Source organism: Canis lupus, chromosome 28 (assembly GCF_003254725.2).
Source record: "Canis lupus dingo isolate Sandy chromosome 28, ASM325472v2, whole genome shotgun sequence".
NCBI classification, from domain to species: Eukaryota; Metazoa; Chordata; class Mammalia; order Carnivora; family Canidae; genus Canis; species Canis lupus.
Window position 1 is genome coordinate 24,019,910 of NC_064270.1, and position 22,940 is coordinate 24,042,849.

The window sequence follows — 22,940 nt, forward strand, 5'->3', positions numbered from 1 at the left end:
CCACAAAAAGTCACCTTGCCTTTTTAAGACTGTCTGGAAGAACATGGCTGCCCACACCCCGTGCAGAGAATACTTGGGAGAGATTCCTTTATTACATTTCATGGATGAAGAGACCTTTAGTCCTTTCCCAGGATCATACCGTGAGTCTAGCTGATTCTCCCGCCTGATTTTCTTTTCTGTCAGTCACTCTATTCCAACAGATGCATTAAATTAAATCTTCCGCAGACCTGGCGTCTTCCTGTAGCATATTCCCTCATCTGTATGATAGGTGATGAAGACATCATAAAAAATCACGTGGTCTGAGGTCACTGGGCGATGGGCAGTCATGGGTGACCAGCTCCCCAGAAAACGATTGCCATTCCCTTTGTCCCCGAGTCCAGTGAGGGATCCAGTGATGATGCATTTACCCAGCAGAGAGAGGCAGAAAGGACAACAGCCAACGTGCCTGAGAGCGAAGAAAGCTGACAATATGCTACTGATGAAAAATGAACGTTATCTCCATAATTTCCTGTGCGTTTACACCAGGCATGAAGAAGAGTTGACTTTGGTTAATTAGCGTTCTGCATTTTCAACACAATTAACCCACATACCCAATTACTGTGTCTATGGAGAAGAATATAAAGATGAAGATGTCAAAGACTTGCCCTTCAAACAACCAAGAAGAATCTGGTGGAGAACCCAAGACACACGGGTTCTATGAATAACCACTGTGTTATTGGGGTGTCCTGCAGGGGTGGAAGATATACTAGGAGGGGTGATCCGAGTACTTGGTGAAAGTGAGGATGAGCCTCCACCCCATGGGATTGTTGTGAAGGTTCAACAGAGTATAGAAGATGCCAGAACAGCCCTTGGCCCGGAGTACATACCCAGTCAGTACAGGCTGCCGGCATGGCGTGGCTGGTCTGTGGCCAGTCCCCGATGGGGCCGCTGCCCACTAGCACCAGGAGTGCCAGAGTCCAGCTGGGGGACCGGTAGGGGGGATTGTCTAGTTCCCAGGTTCAAAAACTTTCACATTTCTCGGATTGGGACTTCTTCTTTTTAAAAACAGGACAGAGGATTATCCACTTTTTATTTTGCCAAGTAGAAGAGAATAGTTTCCAAGGAGAGAGTATATTTCCAATGTCCAAATAAGGTCATTGGGTCATTGCCACCTGCTATCACCATCACACCATAAAATGAAGGACATTTGAACCCCAAAGCAGTAGAAAGGACACAATCTCGGAGGAACAGGAAGTCCTTCCATTTGAGTCATCGAGTTTTCAGGGAGAACGAGTCTTCCCGGTTGCTCCTCTCTTCTCCCTTCGGCTTCAGCCTGGGTTTGGGAACCTCTGTTCTCCTTGAATTCACAAGCAGCAGCATGTTTGCAAATGGCCATTGTGTGCCGTCACCGTGGTGGCACCGGCCACTTGGATGAGCCTGAGCATTACTGTGAACCCAGAACGGACCTGGGGGTCTGAAGACCCAGCTGCCCACCTCCCCACCCCACCCCCATCCCCGAGATGGTCGGCCTTGGGCAGGTCCCTTCCCCAGCCACAGGGTCCTCCATTCTAAAAAGAAGAATCTCGACCAGGGTGTGGAGACGTGCGCCCCCTCTAGCAGTCTGCAAACCTGCAAGGGATTAAGTAGCGCGTGCGTTTCTAGAGCATCATTCTTTCCTTCCTCTCCAGTTCCTTCTAAACTCTTTGGTTCTGTCTGAAAGCCCAGTGGCCAGCAAAGCCACCCTCGGGCCCCTTGCCATGGTCAAGTCCATATTTCAGAATGGCAGTGGCCTTTGGTGCCCAGGCCGAAACTTGAGGTCCACATTTGGCAACAAAGAGTGCGCTGTGACTGCAGATCCCTGATCAAAACCGTTGGGTCTTATCGGTGGGCTCTGACAGGCACTCGCTGGCTGCCTTCCCAGGCCGGGAAGGGATTCCCGAGCCAGCCAATGGGACCCCACCTCAGAGAGAAAGTAGCCCTGCTGGGGGCGGGGGTGGCTGGATGGGAGTGTCACCACGAGGCCCTGATGGATGCCGGCCTGGGGGAACGAGAAGCCTGGTGGGGCTTGATGGCAGCGGCTTCCTGGACTGCTGCCTCCACCTTCCCAACCAGCCTCTGGAAGTTTCCCAGGCAGCTTTCTCCTGCCTCTCACCTTTCCTGAAATGGATCCTCTTTCACAGAATTATATGCCAACTGCATGCATGTCAAGGGCTTTACGTTTTCAAAGTGCTTTATAATCTTTAATGAGCTAATCCTCTTCTCCCTGGGGTGGTTATGGAGCCGGCTGATTTTGCTTAGGAAGAAACTGAAACCCAGGTGTCATGGAGTGTTGCTCCAGGTCACCCCTGGCGAATCCAGGATTGTGGGCACACAACAAACTGTCCCGCGCTGGCATTGCTCTAATGACGCCTTTGTTGTCAGGCTTCTGTAATTGCTCATTGTGACACCCTAAGCTCCCACAGGGCAGGGACTGCGTGATCCCTTTATTCTTCAGCAGGACTTGGCCAGACCTGCCATACCCGTCTGTGCGTGGCCTGAGGACCACCTTGTTCTCCAGAAGATGAGGGCCAGCCTTACCTGGCTTTTAGCTTTCAGACCACAAGTGAGCAAACCGGGGGAAAGAAGGCCAAATCTAGCCCATTGCCTGTTTTTGTATGGCCTGTGGAGTCAGAATCATCTTACATTTTTAAATGATGGGGAAAAAAATCAAAATAATTTTTTCGACACAGGAAAACTATATGAAATTCAAATTCTAGTTTCCAAATAGGAAGTTTTCTTGGCACACAGTGATACTTGCACACTCTCATTGTCTAGGGCTGCCTTGACACTACAAAAGGCAAAGCTAGCAGTTGCAACGGAGACCATAGGGCCCACAGAGCCTAAAACATTACTGTCATGAGCTGGGCTGTGTTCTCCCCGGACCTCCTGGCCCCCCACATTCGTATGATGAATCCCTAACCCCCAGTAGCTCAGAATGTGACCTTATTTGGAAGTGGGGTCTTTGCTGATGTTACTGGGTAAAATGAGGCATACAGGAGCCAGGTGACCCCCTCATGAGGTATGACTAGTGTCCTTCTAAAAAGATTCCTATTTTGGGCAGATATACAGGGAGGGGGTCATGTGAGGATGAAGGCAGAGATTAGGGTGATGCATCTACAATCCAAGGAACCTCAAATATTGACAGTACAGAAGCCAGGGAGAGGATCACTCATAGCCTTAGGTGGAACCAACCTGCCAACCCCGTGATCTCCAGCTCCCAGCTTCCAGAAGTGTGAGACCATACAATTTGGTTCTGTAAGCCCCCAGACTGCGTTCCTTTGTTATGGCAGCTCTAGTAAAGTAGTTACTCTCTGGTCCTTTACAGAGAGCATTTGCTGATCCCTGTTGAACTAAGTGGAAATTTGGAAATGGGGTTAGCTACTCTGACCCTCACTCAGGATCTCACCTCGGTGGGTGTATTAGGGCACAGACACACGTCCCTATCTCATCGGTTCCTTGCCAGAGCAAGTGCCAGAGCTACTTGCCAGAACTACTTCTCCACCTATCAGGACGTATTCTCCTGTGCCCTGTGTGCTCAGGGCTCCCAGATAACCCACATCTCCTAAACTTAGGGCAGTAAATGTAGACTATGAGTGGTGGACAATGGCTTAGCAAGTTGACCTAGAGATGACATCTGGTTTTTCCTCCTATTTTAAATGTCTTATCCCAGAGGCAAGAGTCCGTGAGACATGTCCCCTCAGGGACATGAGGCTTCATTTCACGAGGCTTTGGGCAGCTGCCTGCTTGATTCATGAGTGGAAATTCTCATTTTGAGAGGAAAGAACCAATAGCTCCTGAAGATTATGAGCCCCACAGCTATGGTCAGAGCTTCCAGGGAACCAGGGCTGGGACTGTCCTGTCCTCAGTACATAGGAAGACTTTGTACAGTTCCAAAGTGAATGTGTCATGCAGCCAGGGGAAAGAAGGTAGAGAAAAGTCATCATAAAGGCCAACCCAAGATGGATGACCAGGTCCATATCCCGTTCTGGATCTAAGAAGTCCACGTATTTGTGTCCTGGCACTTTCATAGCAAAGTACCACCAAGTGAGTGGCTGAAAACAACAGAAATTTATTCTGTCACAGTTTTGGAGGCTTGAGGTCTGAAATCAAGGAGTCAGCACGGACATGTTCCTTCTGAGGGCTCCAGAGAATCCTTCCTTACCTGTCCCAGATTCTATGGCCCCAGGCATTCCTCGGCTCTATCTAGCTGCATCTCTGACCTCTGCTACCAGTCTTACATGGCCTTTCTCCCTGCATCTTTCTGTGTCCCGTCTTCTTATAAGCACACCAGTCATTGGATCTAGGGCCCAACCTACCTCCAAGATGATTTTGCCTTAAGATCCTCAACAGAGGGCAGCCCAGGTGGCTCAGCGGTTTAGCATGGCCTTCTGCCCTGGTCATGATCCTGGGGACCCGGGATCTAGTCCCGCGTTGGGCTCCCTGCATGGAGCCTGCTTCTACCTCTGCCTGTGTCTCTGCCTCTCTCTGTGTGTCTCTCATGAATAAATAAATAAAATCTTTAAAAAAAAAATCCTCAACAGATTACATCCGCAGAGACCCTATTTCCACATAAGGTCTCCTGAGGTTCCGGGTGGACCTGAATGGGGTGGGGTTGGAAGGGACACTATTGACATCAATACAGTCAGTAATGGTTGAAAGTGAGAGAAGACAGACTCAACCAAACTTGCTCACAAAAGGGAATTGTTTGGCTTCTATAACTGGAAAGTTTAAATGTGACTCTTTAGGTCTCAGGCACACAGCTGGATCCAAGGGTCCAAAGAATGCTGTTCAGGATCCATCTCTTTTCTTCATCTCTGGATTCCGTGTCCCTCTGTGTTGGCATCCTTCAGGCAGGTTCCCATCCTGCATGGTGACAAGAATGGCCTCCAGCTGTTCTAGGCTCCCATGGTCCCTGTAGTCAGTCCCAGTAAAGAGATTACCTTTTACTTGATTTTCCAAGAAAAAAGTCCCCGGAGGTCTCTCTGGCTTGGGTGGCAAGCCAACCAATTCCTTAACAAACACTTGTGCAAGGGATAGAGAGCTGTAACTAGCTGAGCCTGCCTGGGTCATATGTCTCCCTGTGGAATCAGAGAGTGGGATCAGCCCTACCTGACTCCTGGGGTGAGACAGGATTCTTCCCAAAGGTGCAGGACACAGAAGACCCTGGATGGGCATTTTCAGGGGGCATTTATAACAACCATATAGCTCTAGCTTGGAGGCAAGCGGAATTGGCTTGGAGGCAAGGCCTGTATTGGCCTTTGAAGATAATGCCTCAAACTAAAGTGAGTGTTAGAGGCTGATGGCACTGAACCATTTCCCCCTATTCCTTTTTTCATTTCTTTCCGGTGAATGCTAACATCAAAGTTGAGCTAGAACTTGGCGAGCCTTTCCCTTGGCCCATGTTTTTGCGAACTTCCCAGAGAGGCTCGGATATGGACTCCTTTGCACAGTTTACCCCACGCTCTCATGATTGCTAATTGTTCCACCAGTTGTTACTGTTCGGTCAGATCCCAGAGGTGGGGCATCATTATTCAGGCCTGGCTGGCCAGGCAGGAAAGCATGTGCAGGACGGGGCAGTGAACCTACGGAGTGTCGTGCACTCTCCAGCTAATGAATGCAGGCTTGTAAAAGCGTTGGGACACTGCTGGCATCCTTAATGGGAGGGTGGCTAACAGCTAACTCCTAAGGCTGTGCTTGTCTAGAAGCAGCGCTTGGAAAGCAGGAAGCAGACTACATGAACCTTCGGGGGAGCTTATGTAGCTAGAGTCTCTCGTTCGTGCATTCAGCAGGCATTTTTTGACAACATCCATGCCAACCTCTGCTTTAGACACTAGGAATACAAAAGACAAAGGAGCGTCAAACCCTAGAAGGTCTACTTTTTATTGGAGAAACCTGCAGAGAAACAGAGAATCATAAAACCGTGCGATAAGGGATGCAGGGGAAAGTACAAGAATGAGAGCATGGTCAGGAAATTCTTCTTAGAAGAAGGGGAAAATATGCTTTAGATCAAGGACTTGGTTTGGGAATTAGGGTATATCAACCTAAAAAGGCTTTTAGGCCTCAAATAACAGAAGGCCTAACTCAAAAAGACTCAAAAAATTCAGTTAATTTAGTTTCTCATATAACTCAAAGTCTAGAGGAAGGGCGGTTTGGTAGAGGGGTTCACTGTGTTTTCAGGCCCGGTTCCATCTCTCTGCCGCTCCTTTGTGCCGTCCGCCGTGGGTCACTGCTTCGTTAGTCTGGCTTCCTCATGGAAACAGAATGGCTGCAGCAGATCCAGAACTGACACCCACACACCACAGGATCCAGGTGACTCAGCCTTCACGGCAGAGCTTCTGAGATTGTTGGACTGGCTTGAGGCACATGCCTGCGTCTCACCTCATTAAAGCCATGTCCCACTGCCTTACTTCGAGTCTGCCGTGAGTCCAGGGGAGTGTCCTGGGCAGTGATGCTCCATGCAGTGACTCAGGGATCCAGGCAGACGCAGTCTCCCCTGTCCTGTAACTGCACCCCTGGAACACCCAGCCTCCTGAATCAGAACAGCAGGGGAAGAGCCAACCGGGGAGTCCGACGCTGGAAGTCAGGTGCCTCCACCTGGCACGGAAGTGGAGCCAGGGCCCCTTGCTCACATTTCATTGACCAACACCAAGTCACATTGCCACGCCTAACATCAGGGGACAGGTGAGGGCGGGTCGTGCCTAGAAGTAGAGGCCACCCGGGTGCTGGCGGGTGCTGGGCTTCTCAAGCAGGAGGGAGAGCCGGCCAGGTGCCCCGCCTGCCTGACCAGGCTCCTCTGATTCCGCGGCCACACGCAGGAGCTTGTTTCCAGAGGGGGAGGAGACTGGCAATGGAAAGATTAGCCGCTCCCAGGGTTCCACACGGGGATCAGTATTTTCAATAGTACTTTGTGAGTTCAGCCTCAAAGTAAATGGTTAATTCATCTTGTATCAACAGCACTGTGATTCATAATGTAAACTTGGAGAATCCTTGATGTTTTGGGCCCACATTCCTTTTAATTTGGCTCTGCATTCTTTTAAAGCCACAGTGTGCTCACTTAATAGAATGCAGCATGCAAATGCACAAGTTTTTGCCCGGAGGCAATTTAGCCTGGCTGTTCCAATGGATGTCTTCTTTCAAGTGTATATTCTTTCTTAAATTATTTACTGAGTAAACACACTTTGCATTTTCAAAAGGGAGATTAAGACAGCTTGCTGTAGACCTAGTTGAACGTAAAGTCCCCTTTGCCCAAAGTTAGAAAGAAGTTACTTTGGGCTTCCCCAAAGTTCCTTCTCTGGCTCACTAGCTGGGAACCCCTCTCCTGGCTTCGTTTCCTGATTCTCTGCGAACTCTGCATTCCTTTCTGCTTTGCCTACAGCAATACCTGCCAGCAGCCCGTGGCCGCGACTGTCCTCCAGGTTCCCTCACAGATGGGGCCCACCAATGCCAGCCTTTGTTTCCCCTGCTCCAGGCTGGCCTGTTCCTATCCATTCAAGGGCCCCAGCAGCTCCCTTTTCGGTCCTTAGAGGTACATATCAACCTAACACCTTTGAGGTCCAAAGCTGGGTTGCTGGCCTGAGTCAAGCTTACTTCTAATCCCTGCTCCAGTTCTTTGTAATTTTAATTTTATTCTTTTTCTTTTTCTTTTTGCCCTTCTGTACCCTCTGTCCTAAATATCTGCCAGCCCTTGGTTTGAAAGCAAGTACTCTCTCCTGCCCACCTCTTTCATTGCCGTGAGGACCATTCCTTCTCTTACCTTCAGGGGGAAGACCCAGTAATGCTCTGAGAAGGCATATGGCATTAAGTTCCATCTTTGGGGGGTTTACTTCAACTTTTAACTTCAGCCTTATCTACACAGACTCGTGGAGATTTTCCTGCAAACTGAGTTTGCACAGATGTCTTCTCCATTCACCGTTGAATGGAAGGATTACAATTACAGGAGCTGCATTCTTTCATTATGATCCTTTGGATGGGTCTCCTCCAAGTGCTGGGTGCCAGCACTTGTGCCATATGCTGGGGCTGCAGAGGAGAAGGCTCTGGGCTCTGGACACACCAAGGAGGGCGTGGACACTGCAGTCTTCCTGAGTGTCTGTGACCCAGTGGAGAGGTCAGGCTGTCCTGGGATCGGCTGTGTGTTGAGCGAATTAAAGATAGAACCTGTTAAGAATGATCTTGGGTGGACCGTACCCCTCTTTGCCTTGAGATGAGGGAAGCCCAATTAGGAAGACCAGGAAAGAGCTGAGGATTTAGGGATTCCTGTGTATTCATTTTTCTAACCATGCCTCAGATTAAACAAGTAACACCCACAGTTAATCCTTTATAAATTATCATCACGGATGCCTTGGGGCCCTCAACCCACAAATAAAATGGTTGTCAACCAAGAGACACACTACCGTATATTACTTAAGGCAGAATTTTAAAGAGTTTTCATGCTTTTAATCTGTTTCACTGCTGAGTTTCAATTTGGCTGATTTCCTTTGCAAGGCTGACGTGGATGACTGTGGTAAATAGAGATTGTGACAGTGACTTGGGCAAACAGGACGTGTCGAGACTGTTCTGAAGACTTCTGCCCCTTCCAGAGAAAAGGGGAAAAAATCAATTTGGGTTTTAAATCAAGCCACCAAGTAGCACCGATCAGTGTTCATAATTAGCCTCACTTTAACAAGCCATGAAGTCCTGTTTTTATTTATTTATTTTGGGGACAGAGACTCTCCCTGCCTCCTGAGTAAATATGGCCTGTTAAGTCTGAATTAGCTGTCATTGCAGAAGAATTAATGTCAGGGCACAGCCTTTCTAGTGGGGAAGGGAAGAAATAAAGGAGACAGATCTTAGCTGAGCCCTACGTGATAAATGAGGACCGAGCGAATCATTCATCTCCTTCGAGGAAAGTGGACACAGGCACTAAAGCAGTTTTGCGGAAGACGTGTCAGCAAATGTGATCATTTTGTAACCTGTCAGGAGGAGAGGGAGCTAGTCCTTCCAGGGGGCCACCAGGGAGTGGGCTTGTCTGATGCGACCGTCTCCATCCATCCATTTAGGTTTGGAGAAGAAGGGGGTGGGCGAGGAGGATTCCAGCTGAAGCCACAGGGATGTCGCCTTCCTTCCGAGAAAGCAACTCATCCAGAAGCTTAGAAAAATCTGCCAACACCCTGCAGAGATTTCTTTGCAGAGATACAAAACAGGGCAGGGTCCCTGTGAGACTAAGACAGCAGACCTTTTCCTCCTCGCTATTTGCAGGACAGGCGGATGGGGTTTGCTGTGGGGAGTGAGGCACCTGGACAGCTGGCCAGACCAGCCCTTCCATCGCCATATGGTTGGTTCTGCGGGAGGAGTGTGGGCAAGGCCACTTGACTTGGGTTCCCTTGGACTAGCTCAACAAAGCATTCTGGGGGTCAGTCTCTTTTCTCAGAATGAACTAACACCTTAGGAGGCAACTTCATCAGAAACTCTGCAGGCATCTCAGAGGCAAGTCTCCAGTCCGGTTCTCCTCCTGACTCCCCGGTTCCCCAGCAGCATTTGGCAGAGCCAGAACTGAGGGGGGCTGGGATCCCCAGAGTGAGGGCCCACCAACCCAAGCACATGAGGCATTCGGGTTCTTGGTGCAATTCCTCATTTCCATCTCTTTTTGTTACGGAGCAAATGTAACGTTTCCTCCTGGCGTAACAGAGCAGTGAGCCCCGGTGACAGATGACGGTTTCACAGCCTGAGCTGCAAGGTTGACACTTGCTTCTTAATCCTGTCCTTTTCTTCCTAAATCTCTCTTTCACTTTTCCCCGGGTATTTTTGTACAGGTAAGTACCTTACTGACATATGTTTCCTTGGAGTCTTTTACTTTAACAGGAAACACCGCAAAAAAAATGAGGCTTGTCTCACATTTTAAATTAAAAAGAGAAGCTCACATGGGGCCCTTGATCGCTTAAAGATTACTACATGGTACCCCGAGCCCGGAAAGCCATTTGATTTGCTTTAGCTTTGCAGTAAGCATTTCTCCGGGTGCCGTGTGACAGGCACTGTGGAGTCGTTCGTGGATCGTTTGTAGAACCAAAAGCTCACACGCGAGTGTGTGTGTGTGTATGTGTCTGTGCGCAAAACACACATGCACACACGAGCCCCACACTGGGCTCCCTACCCCCACCTGTGAAGCCATCATTTGATTAGCCAACTTGGTCTTCGGTGGCCTTTGTCAGAAAACCCTTCGTTTATCTGTGTGAATTTTATTTTTCCTTTGCTCTTTCCTAGAATCATCCAGAACCGCATCCTGGTCGTCATCTTGGCCATCATCCTGGTCGTCACCATCCTGATGGCGATCACTTTTTCTGTCAGAAGATACTGATGGATCTGCTCCTCCCTGATAAACAGCAACATCGGCTTGTTCTGAGTAATTAAGACAAAATGGTCACATGAATCATTCTTTTGCGCTGACAGGCCCTGAATGACCCTCCCTCTTTTCACCACTGTTCAGCTGAAGTGCAAAGAGTGTAAAAATATTTTCTATTCCTGTTTGCATGTGGGTCGGTTTCCTTTCCTAGGTTTGTCTTCACCCAGATTTGTTTTTTTATAAGGGAAGGTGAATGTTTATTTGCCTTTTGGTGATTTCATCTACTAACCAAAATAGCCTTGGTGACATTCTTGCTTGCCCTGTGGACATGTCAAGGGTCATGGTTTGGGATAGGGCATGATGAGTCAGCTGTGGGGCATCTGATGGTCTGTGCTGTTTGTCACACATCTCTTGTCACCAAATTGCCCTTCTGTGATGTCCAAGGATAAAAATGCAGAGAAAAACAGGAGCCAGAGCCAGTGACCGGCTCCAGCAAACCAGCCCTGTTCCTACCCCGGCATAATGAATATAGTCTACCTGCCTGAGTGCTTTCATTGAAAAGGTGGATATTTAATGTCAGTTGTGCAGGAAATTGACTTAGCACTTTCTCTGTTTTTCTGTGCATAAATTTTTTTTTTTTTACAGCCAAGAATATTTTTGCTGAGCCTGCCCAAGATCCACTTTTCACAACTTTGATTACTGGCTACGTGAAATATTTCCTTATCTTCCCCAAATCCCCTAGTCCCCAGAGTTTGCTGGCAAAGTGAGCCCTGGCACGATACTTAATTGTGACCTCCTCTCCCCTGACCTGTGTAAGCATCTCTGTATCCTTTCGGTTTTAATATCTGCACTGCCAAAAGCAGCCCTCATACATGCAAAAGGTCTGACAAGGTTCTCTCCACATCCATCCCAGTATGTAAAGAGAACATGAATATTTCAGGAAGAGCAAGAACACGAGTCCATCAGTGTGAAATTTCAAATGTGGTTATAAATATGGTAGAATCCTATAGGATGATCCACTAGAAATAAACTTTATGGAAAATGTTCACTAACCTCCTTTAAAAGAACAAGGGGTTGCAGCGTGTTACAAAGGACGGCTTGGATTTTCTACAGAAAAAAAATGTTAGCACAGCCTTCCTGAGTTCACTGTGCATTCAAACCTCTGACGTGCTTTGTGATTTCCTTTGGTTTCTTTCTGTCCGAGGTAACGGGGAATTGCGTTCAAAATGAGTTCGTTTATGATCAGGCTTAAAGCTGCCCCAAGCTGAGGTCATTTTCCCCCTAGTCAGAAAGCAAAATGTGTTTTTCTTAAGACTTCGTAGGCACTTACAAGGTCCGTACCATCTTTTGAATATAATTGGAAGCTTCGAATCCCTGAAAAGCAAACCTGTTCCCTTCATAAAAAATGCTAACCACCTGTGCCCGTAGACTGAGATCACCTGGATGCAGCACTTTATTATTTTTTTTCCCCAACTCAGAAAAGAACCATTATGGCTTAGAGAGGAAATGCAGAATGGCAAAATCCACCGGAGAAATCGTACTTAGCGAAACAGGCCAGGGCCTGCATGTGTCCAGATAAATCATTTAGTATTGTGTAAATAAAGCTGCAGCCTTTACCTCGCAGGGATGGTACGGGGATTTTGGCAGAGCAAAGCAGGACAGTGAAGGAGTTGGGAAGGCAGTGCTCATTTTCCTATCAGCTTAAGGGATCTATCTCAGCAAGATTCTTTTATTCCAAGAACGGAATTCTGTACATGCTGAACACATAGGAGAAACCATTAAAAAGGAGGAAACAAACAAACAACCTCCTTCTTGTTCCGAAACACTAATGGCAGGGAAGTATTACACCAGCCTCTCCGGTGGCTTCTTTTGAAACTGTTGATCTTAGCTAAAGTGTATAACCAGCTCTCTGCCTACACCTCACGCCTCTTCCCAAGGCCACCCAGCAAGCCAGGTTGATCTGATCATTCAAACCCGCTGGCTCCTAAATATTTCACTAAAACCTTGTGTTCATGTTGAAGTAGATGAAATGGGGAGGGAGTGCACTGCTCACCTCTCGATGGCTTTTTCTTTCCAGTTCTATCTCTTTATCAGGCTCTTGCCTGAGATTTTGCCCCAATTCAACCTCGAGAGTGAGAGAAGCTGAACAGATAGATAACCCTTGGCCTAACGGCCCCATCAAACCCACCTTGAGAGTGACCACCCGCCCCCCAAGACCCAAATAGTGAGCGCTTTGTAAGAAGCTGATCTGAAGTCCCCCGAACTCCTGCCTGGCCCTGGCGGATGGATGGCGGAGGAGAAATGCAAAGGAAACCCAGTAGAAGAGGCACATTTTTCTCCCCCTTCCCTGCTCCACCAGGGAAGGGATGAAGCCCACCAATGCTAAGCAGGTCCTAGATCCGTGAAAGGTTCTAGGAACTTAGCATGTAGACTTTGATCAATGAATATTTCTACAGCTGGGCACCTGTGCTAAAAAGGATGTTCCATGGGAAGATGGGGTGGGGAGGGGGTGAAGACGAAGACACGGAGGAAGAAGAGGAGGAGGAAGCCTTGGCCATATAAAATTCATGCAGACTAAACAGTCTCCCTGACCGAATAAATAAAAGCGGCTGCTATCCTGCTCCGGAATCAAAAGCAATTTAATTAAAGTCTCTTAAGTTGTAAAGAGTTTTAAATGTTCCGTGTTGAAGGCGAATGCCTGCAGATGCACTGGGCTTGACGTCAGCCGCCAGGCCTGGGCTGGGAGGCCATTTGCTATTCTGTTTAAGGCAGGCTGGATTGTCTTATTTTGGAACCAGCTTGGTGGGGGGTTTGCTTTGCTACTGCTTCTGAGCCCTGAGCTTCAAAGGCTGAAATTAATGGTGAACAAAATTGTGCGGCTCTGGCCGTCCCATGCGGGGCAGGCCCATTGAGGGTTATCATTAAGTAAAGAAATAAAGAGGGGGGAAAAAAAAAAGCCTGCCTGTTCCCAAAACCTCATCAGATAATGACCTCGGTGATTGGATTTTCATTACCAAACAGCATCCCCAGATTATCCACCCCGTGGAAGAAGGGACGGGGGTGGAAAAGAAAGAAAGGAAAGCAACTGTCTTTCTCTCCCTCTCTCCTTTTTTTTTTTTTTTTTTGCACCTCTTTTCTTTAAAACTGTCAGATCATTTCAGTATTTCAAATCCGAGGAAAACAGCCTGCCTGCTGCTGTATTTGAAGTTGTAATGGTGTCAAAAAGTCACGACTGACTGACAGGCGTCAGTCCCAGAGGGGCTCATTAAATCATAAAAACTTGACAAGGAAATAATTGCGCATCGCCAGCAACTTGGCGCCTGTTTAGACGTTTTTATTTTCTTTCATTATTCGTCCCCACCGTTACGTTCATTAACAAATTGCATTAAGCAACTGCGAAGGGCTAATGGTTTGTTTATCGCTCTTTATTATTATTATTATTATTTAAACATCAGCTGGGTCAGGTGGTACCCGAGCAGCCTCTTGCCATCATCCGCCTGAATATTTTTCCGCTCCCGAGCTCTGGGTACTGTTGGAATATGAAATAGATTATTCATTACTCTCCTCTTTGCCACTGATTTGATTTCATGTAGCGTCTTCCACAGAGAAAGATGAAAACTTGTCAAAAATAGGTTATATCTTATTCGAAGGGGCAACAATAGCGGCAGGTACAGGCACACTTTAATATTTAATTAAGGTTGATGTTAACCCCTTTAAATGACTTTAGCTGTAAGTTCTATTCAAATGCAGAGGAGAAAAATAATTGTTCTTAATTTGCAACCTGTTCAGCAGGCATTCTTCATGGAGTTCGCCGGAAATTTAGAGCCGAATTTTTAAATAATGAAATTTCCCGTCATAAATATTTATAGCCGTTTGTCTACGTAGTTGAGAATTAACTCCGAGCAATGATTTCCTCGTCGCGTTGGTTTGAACTGCTAGCCTAGTGGGGCACTCGGTCCTCGGGAGTGGAGGTGGCTTTCCTGGGAGAAACGCACATCCAGAGCCAAGGACTGTTGGTTGGTTGTGGCTGGGACTGGTTTCAAGGAACCTCTGTGAGTCCCTGTCTCTGGCCCACTTGTCTCCTCCGTCTGCTGAGTGTGTGGTTGGAGGACTGTGGTCTGGGGAGTAAGTAGGGATTTCTTAACGGAATACTTGTGTGTCCAGGCGGCTGGTGTGGGGAGGGTGTGATGGGGCATCTCTGCGTAGTCAGCGAGCTCATTGCGAACAGTGCTTCCCTAGTAGACAATAGGACCGGTGCCTTGCTGGGCTTGACCTCCTGTCTTTTTTCCTTCCTGTGACTTGCCATTGGTGAAACCATCAGCTTTTCCATGGGCTCTGAGCTTGAGGGGAAAAGCTCCAACATCATCATCATCACTGTCGTTGTCATCAGCAGCATCCCAGGTGTGAAGTCAGTGGTGGTGTCCATGCCGGAAGAGCTGGCTGCACCTGGTCACCCTGTTTGATTCGATGAGTTTCACAGAGCTGTGGAAGCCGTTCTCAGGCCTGGTTCATTGGTACCTCAGGGCTGGGGTATTCTGGCCAATACCGGGGAACAAGGAGTACTTTTCTGCCAACCTGCTTTACTCCCATCCACCCAGCCCCAGAAAGATAGACCCCTTGGACAGCCGCTCCATGGATGTGGAGGGGAGAGATGGCACATGTCCCTTGCCCAGCCACCATCTCTCAGCATCACCCACCCAAGGACAGACGGTCCAGCAGAAGCTGCGGCACAGGAGGGGTGGGTCAAGCACGTGTGAGCCGAGCGAGGCCTGCCCTAAACTTCATAGGAATGGCACGCACACCAGGCTCTTGGGGGCTCTCAAGCCTCCATTTCAGTGTGTTCCAAATTAGCCACAAAGGTGACAACTTGCCACCTTTGGAAGGGACTCCGCACCTCAGCAAGAGATCTGCTCAGAGTCATTTTTCCAAAAGGAAGGAAGACTTTGTGGAAAGCCATCCCCAGTCTGACTCCCAGAGACACTGGTTGCCTGAGGTGAGCCGCCAACCATCAGACTTGACCTCGTCCTATGCTCTAATTCACTAACCTTAAACTAAACTCCAGGAAACCTTGCTTATGTGGCTTTGCCTGCAGCCCGTTGGGCTCAAACCAGTAGTGCCTGCCAGGGGGCATCCCCATTTTGTGACAAGTCAGGTAGCTCTCAGACAAGGTGTCAGCCTTTTAAAAATGGGGCAGGTGACTATGTGGACAGCTCAGAGAAATTCTGAAAGCCACGGGCACTGTCACCCAAGAAGGGAGACATTATAAGATAAACACGAGCAGCCAGGCGCAGGCAGGAGGATAGTGTGTGTGATTGGAGCCAAGGCTGGGTACAGGGTCCTGAAATAGGTGATGGAAGCAGGGTCAGCACCCTCTACTGTGTAGAGGAGGGAAGATACAGGGAGTGAGGAGAGAAGCTGCCCATGTTCGTTAGGATTCTAGGTCAGTAATTAGGTGAATGTTCCAAAGCCCCCTTACCAGAGGCAAGTAGGGCAAAAACAAGATGGTGGGACAAACCCAAACTGACTGGACAGGTGGGTTGGGAATGTGTGAGGAGGTGAGGAGCAGATGGTGTAGGGGTTAAGGATGGATTCCCAGCACCAGGGGACAGGAAGTGGTTAGTGGGACTCGTCCCAAGAGATAGTCAAGAAGGAAGGGCCCGGATGTTAGGACCCACTTTATGCCACCCTTGGCCCATTATTGGTCCCCTTCAGGAGGAGCCATAGGACTGGAAAGACAGGGTGTGTATCTCCCAGGACCCCGGCCCAAATCACACACAAGCCCTGTTGTCATGCCTCAAGGAGCTCCCAGCATGCTGTGGGAAAAGCACTTCCTCATCCTGAATCACCTCATTACTCGTGCTACATAAATAACGAAGGCATCACAGAGAGAGGGGGAAGTGCCAAGCAGCAGAGCTCTAGACTGTGATTCTGTGAACTCGTGCACCCCCCCTTCCCTTCATCCAAACAAGGCCCTTTGGCGTGAATAATAGCTCAGCGGCCCCGAAGCCCATATTGATCCACTGCACACACAGCTCCACTGAGAGCTGCCTGGACTTTTCCTGGGGGCAGGACAGCATCGTTCAGTGCAGCCCCCACCTTCTCCCCCCGCAGGTGTGCTCAGGAGGGGACAGTAATGGGGGGAGCAGGGCCCATCTCCAGCTCAGGGCTGCTTCGTTGCCTCAACTTTTTTGTTTTTAGCTTCTTTTGCCAAGAAAAGTACCTGAGTTGGAGAGAAATGTTTTTTTGCATGAGGCCCCACAGAGTTGAGAATGAAATACATCCTCAGGCTCCAGCTTCTCTCCAGAAGGTTCTGCCAAAGAGCCAGGCCACAGAGGCACGCTCAGCTGACACGGAGGCCTACTGCATGCCCAGCATCAGGCTAAGCACCTTGGCATGCCGTCCTGCGTGGTCCTGTTAATTTTCTGTCTTAACACCATCAGAAGAGAGAGGAGCCGAGAATGTGGCCAGAATCCATCCCATCTTTGGGGAATGGGGTTGTTGTCAAATTCAGAGAGAAGCATCAGCCATAGGTTGCTAAATGTGCGGGGCCTGAAGCCCACCAGCCCCCCACTGTGAGGCTCCAAACACACTCTCCCCTTCCTTGTTCCCATCTCTTCTGGACACAGGAGGTGGCCCAGGCCTTGGCCCACTGAGCCTTGTACACTTGAAAGATAAGCCAGGTCTCTGCACAGTAACACCCTGTGAGCTGGTGGAGACCTGAAACCCCACCTTTAACGGCCCACTCCTTTGGTTTCTGCCCCTGAGCCCTGGAAAAAATGCAGATTCTTTTTCCTCTTAGTCGGCTTCAATCCCATGAACCACTGATCCCTCGGATGAACTGACTGTTTCCTGAGGGCAGAATTGGATTTGGGGGAAGAAAGACCTACCATGGCAAGGAGCAGCTTAGTAGTCTTTGGGAGAAGAGATAGAAGGAAAGGAGACCTTTGTTGCCTGGGACCAGCTCCTTGGTGGTGTCTTCCAGGACCAGCTGCCCTTTTGGGTCACGAATGGGTTATGGGGGGCACAGCCTTGCCATAGAAGCCCACACACACCCTGGCCCGGGCCCACGAGCACTCAGGTCAGAGGACACATGGGCTCTGCCAAGGCAGGATAACTGGGTGGGGTTCCCCTGGCACATCCCACAGCAGTGCCCTTGCCAAGGAGGAGAAGGAGAGAGGGCAGGAAGGCAGAGGGTGGAGGGGTAGTTAGAACAGTAGACAGTGGGTTCCAGCCAACTGCTTTCCTTGGGGAGCTGTTCCAGCCTACCCCCCCCCCCCAGCCCTGCTGAGGTGATGAGGCTAAGGCATTTGGGGAAGAGCCCAAAACTGATTGTTTATGCCCCAGCAGCCCCTCCCCGTGCTGCCCCATCCAGCGTCTCAGCACAGCAGGGACAGTGTGACTCTGGAGACTGTCTCCGCCTGATTTATATCTCCTGTTTGTCCACATCCCCCTCTCCCCTGCCAAGAAACCTCAGAGTGAGGAGAGCTAGGGGCTTCGTGGGCTCATCCGTGTCCCCGACAAGACTTCTAAGCAAACAAGCCTTTCCCTGTTTGAAGTACGAGAGGTATAATCAGATTTATTCGTCTACTCAAAAAATACTTACGGGCTGCCCTGCCCACCGTGTTCCAGGCCCCAAAGATGCACTAGGTAAGAAAACCAGTAGGACAGTCCCATCGCCCTGGGGGCTGCAGGCGGGAAAGCTGTCTTGGTTCCCAGAGCCCTGACTGCTAACTGCTCTCAGGCAGGTCACTCTCAGGGGCTGGGGATCAAGCTGCGCTGCCCACGCCTCCGCCACCTCCCGGCGCTGCCCGGACGCCCCACCTCCACGAATCCTTGCAAAGCCCTCCAGTGCTGTGTGTTCCTTCCTCCTTGCAGTTTCCACCACAACGTGTGCAAAATGACCCCGTTGGAGTAGCGTGGCATTGACATTTGCCTGCAAGTGGTTGAGTCCCCATGAGCACTGGCTCCGTATCTAGGACCTGCCCCCGAGAGGCAGGGGACAGGAATGGGGACCCTTTAGATTGGGACTGACTTGGAGGGCTTTTTTTTTTCCCCTTTTTCTTTTTTCTTTCTTTCTTTTTTCTGCTTATTAAATGATAAAGGTTCAACTTGGCAGGCAATCAGAAACCCAAAATATCATAAAAGGGAAAAAAGTTGCCGAGTGGCTAAGAGGCGCACCACGGGAGTGTCAGTGGGCTCGGCGGCGAGGTGAATTGCTGAGCGATGGAGCAGGAGACATTTTTCAAAGGCTTCTCTCTCCTTCTTCTCTCTCTGTCCCCCATGCAGAAAGGGGAAAATAGAAGCAGAATCCAGATTGGGGCACGAGGCTGATGGGTCACCCTCCCCCACCACCAGCCCCCAGACAGTGGAGAAACTTTGATCTGGGGACAGGAGGAGCCTGGGCATCCCAGCAAAGGCTGCCACGGGGTCCTGGCCCCCGGATAGGCCTCCCTGAGCTCCCCACAGGGGACAGAGAGCCAGGGGGAGGGGGATTTGAAATGAGGAAATGTGGGACCCGTGTCCCTTGAGTTCCATGCTGGCCACCGGTTTGGATGGCAAAAGCAAATCAGGTGGATGGGCTCAGGTTCCCAGAACCCTTTAAGTGTGCAGGCTCTAGGGACCCTTTGGCCCACCCGCTGGCTCAGAGGGGAGATGGGGTTCAGAGAGGGAACGAATCTTTGCTGGAGACCGCCCTACAAATGGGTGGTGGGTCCAGGCGTGGACTCCAGGTCTGCAGCCTCTGCTTGAGCTTCCCTCCTCCGCTCAAGGTGTAGCTCAAACAGCACCACATTCTGGAAGCCACGGCCCAGCCACGGGGCCTCTTTGGTAGCGGTGGCCTTCACACCACGGGGCTAACATCCCTCCATTACATGCTTTTTAAAGCAACATGCACAGAAAGCCTCGGTTCCCTCCCTGTTGGCTGTGATCATTTTTTCCCTAAATGTCAGATCTTTTCTCTCTTGAGGAACTGGAAGAGGACACCCTGGGTGTCCCGTCGGCTGAGCTACGAATGTCCCCTGGGAGAGGCATTTTTACTCACATCCACTAGCAACAGAATCTTGTGAGAAACAACTAAGTAAGAATTGGAGTCCCGCTGCCCCGACACTGAGCCCACAGAGGTCTCGGGCAAACACCTCAGCTGCCCATGATGCTCAGGCGATGCTGCTTCAGAGCTGGGGAGGCCCTAGAATGCTCCAGCCTCTGGTGGCTGTGGCGGCGGTGTGTTCCCACCCAGGAAGAGCCAGGCGGGGAGGCCCCACGAGGCTTTGCTCTTTTCCCAAGTTCTGGCACCTTCCAGGCCCGAGGTGCACAGAGCCCTAGACCACCAACCTGACAAGTGGCCTCACGGTAACGAGTCACAGCCTGCTCGGGGCTTCAGTTCCTCTCCGGGCAGATGGGAAAGTTGGTCGGAAAGTCTCAGGAAGGTAGGCATCTGCCAACTCCAGCCTCCAGTCATTCACGCCAGTGAAAAGGGAATGTTCCTAACAGTGCAAGGGCCAAAGGCCCTGGGGTAAGCTGGCAGCCCCTGGCATGGAGAACCGCCTAGAAGAGCAGGAGATTGGGTGTGCTGAGCTTCTGAGCGGTCTTGGAGGCAGGACTGGTGGCACGGGCTTGTGACCAGTGCAGTCACACATGTGACCCCACATTCAGAAGGGCCCCACACTGGGGTTCAATGCTGTACAGTCGCTGTCTTGAAACTCATGATAATGTCACCTTTATAATTGCATTTTGTAAATGAAGTCCAGTGAGACAGTGGAGCATGAACAGGGAGCTTGGAGCCTTGGCCATGCAGTCCTGCCTCCCACCACCTCCCTGCTTCTGGGGTCTGATTCTCAGCTCCCCAGAGTCTCAGTTCCACTCGGCCTTTCCATTCCAACCTCCACACAGCAGGTGCTACCAACCTGCCCCCAGCCTGGGCTCAGGCATGGGAAAGGGTCAAGGTTTGGATCCGTGCAGCCCGCAGCATCTTGGGGTGGGGTGTGGCAGCCGCAGTCCCTGCCCTCTGCTGGCAGCATCCGGGGCACATTTGGTGGGGGACTCACCCTCCAGGGTTGCCCATCTGCTGAGGATTGGAGCAGGGACCCCGCAGAAGACGGAGATGCCTCTCTTGACGTCCTGTCCCAGGCCTGCGGCACAACTGTCCATCCAGCCACTGGCAAGGAAGGGAGCCTGACCACCAGGCTGGAGGGCGAGTGCATGCCCAAGTCACAAGGCAGGGACCAGCACCCTGAGGGGCTGACCTCCCCCTGAGAGCACCCCTGTGCCTGGGGGAACCCTCTCTTCCTTCTTCCAACTTCCCAGCTTGTCTCTTCTGGCCAGGTTGAGGCACTTTCTTGAAACAAGCCAAAAATATGTTGTGTAACTGGTGATTCCACACACGTAAATATTCTGATATTTGCCTTTAAACCTGGCATTGTGCTGTATAAAAATAAAAAGTAAAATTCGGGCTAGTAATTTAAAGTTTTGTCTTTACTTGGAAGACATGAACTAGAAATTTTTAAATACTGTGACAAGAGACGGAGACCAGGGAAGAAATGCAAAAAGCATTTTCAGGGTCTCCGTATTTTCATTTTGCTTCGGATCTCACCGATTGCGGGGTGAGTCGCTTTCCCTCTGGGGCACCCATTCCCCTATCAGGAAACCAGACCATTAACTTTGCGCTTGCTCCTCCCTTGCTCACAGGCACAATATGAAGATGCGCTTGGATAAAACCCACGAACGAGGTTTAGAAACCAGTGTATGGTGCCAACCCTTGGCCTTGGAACAGGGCCCTGCTTTCTTAAAAAGGAGTTCAGCCCCTCTCCTGTAGGTTTAACCATCGACAAGTCGGTCTGTCCTCCAGGTATTTTCCCTGGGTATCGCGTCGTAGGGACTGAAGCACCCGTCTAAGAGCCACCCCTCCTCCCTGGCGTACAGACAGTATAACCCCTATATCTGGAATCTCAGCAAGTTGTGAAATGGAAAGATGTCAGCCAACCCAAGGGTTGGGGCCAGCGTGCAAAGACTGGTCATTGATCTCTACATTCACCCCTTAAATTAACGGTGAGGCCAGAATTGCAGAGCTCAGTACAAAGTGTCCAGCACGGAGGAGTATAGGTGCCAACCAGGCTTGGCTTGAGGGATCATCTTCTCGAGAATGGTAAAAATCCTGATTCCACTCATTCTTCCAGGAAGAGGGTGTCTCCATTTCAGAAGCATTCCCCAAGCCACTGTCATGGAGGTTCCAAGTGCAACTTTCAACCTGCCTTGCCCGATGTCTGAGGACTCAACTGTCCAGGGGATGAATGTGTCCAAAGTAGCAACCTGTCATCTGCTATAAAAGTGCTATTACTTTAAGAGAACATATGTGAGGGATGAATGGCATGAACGAACGAACGAACGAATGAATGAGTCCGTTTAGATCAATTAGCCTCAGGTGGAGTCTGGATATTAAACAGCACACTCAACAGTGCCATTTCAAGAGAAGAAAATTTGGATGACCCCCCCCCCCCCCGCCCCATCCGGCTTCTTCTACAGCTTTTCCCGAATAGTGGATGATCTCTTGATCATTTTAAAGTTTTACAGTTTTAAGTTTATCTTATTTCACTTCATTTCCTTTTGAGTGGTGTCTTCCGGCTACAGCTCAACTTCCCCCAGCTAATTCATTAGGCCTGAGAGCTGCTCCGGAGTGGGATTAGAACCCGTGTAGTACATACTCCCTTTAAACTGAAATCTGCTAATTAATGGCTCTTCGGTGCGTAACTGAACGATAGCGCTCCTTCCCCGGGGAATTGCGATTTCATGGTTCCTAATGATGCTGCGATTACATTATCTGGATCACGCAGACGGTGGGAGTCAGGAGCGGTGCTCGGAGCCTGTCTCGGGGATGGGGAGAAATTGCTCCTAAAACCAAGGGGACCAGGGAAAGGAGTTAGAACGTTTGTTGTTAATTGTCATTAACACGTGCTATTCCTTCATCTCATTCAGGCATTTGTTTCAGGATCCAACTTCCCAAAGCTCCGCGAGGTCTCCCTCCCCATAACCTCACTTCCCCGCCCCCTATTATTCATAGGGTTATTTTTTGTTTAAAAAAATATATATATTTATTTGCTGTACTCCACAAAGTAATTTATTTTCATTACATTTCTTGGAAATGTGGGTCTACAAACCGTTAGTACAAGTAATATGTGTTGATTGTTGTTTCCTGAACCAACTTGTATTATTTGATGAGTTAAATAAAATGCCTAAATCCAACATCTGCTATTCCCACCCTGTGCGGTTGAATTATTTATCTTACTTTCATTCCCTTTCTAAATAAAGGGGAGTTATAAATCTTCAGCACTTGCTACAATTTCTGTAGTGTGAATATAGACCCTGTCATTTTTTGTTTTAATGACGGAACTTGAAAGGATCATGTTCAAGGTTGCTTTTGAATACCCCTCCCCTGCCCACCATCTTCTTTAATTGCCCCAGAGATGGCTTTGCAGGGTGACGACACATCTGGATGTGAGCTCTGCTTCTCTCATTGGTGAGTTGGAATAATCTACCCATCTCTTCACGAAGCCTCTGTTTCCTTGACTGTAAAGTAGGGGAAATACCCACCCACCCCAAGGACTGATTTGAAGAT

General features: G+C 49.6%; 1 protein-coding gene across 3 annotated transcripts in view; it reads left to right on the top strand.

Annotated features, from left to right (window-relative positions):
• Window positions 1–22,567, top strand: part of VTI1A (vesicle transport through interaction with t-SNAREs 1A) — a 357,179-nt gene extending 334,612 nt beyond the window's left edge. For all 3 annotated transcript variants that reach the window (XM_025467216.3, XM_025467212.3, XM_025467213.3), the window contains one exon: window positions 10,255–22,567. Coding sequence is in view for 2 of the 3 variants with exons in the window: in XM_025467212.3 (XP_025322997.1) it covers window positions 10,255–10,348 (94 nt within the window). In the remaining variant the exon portion in view is untranslated. The remainder of the gene's footprint in view (window positions 1–10,254) is intronic.
• The last annotated feature ends 373 nt before the right edge of the window (window positions 22,568–22,940 follow it).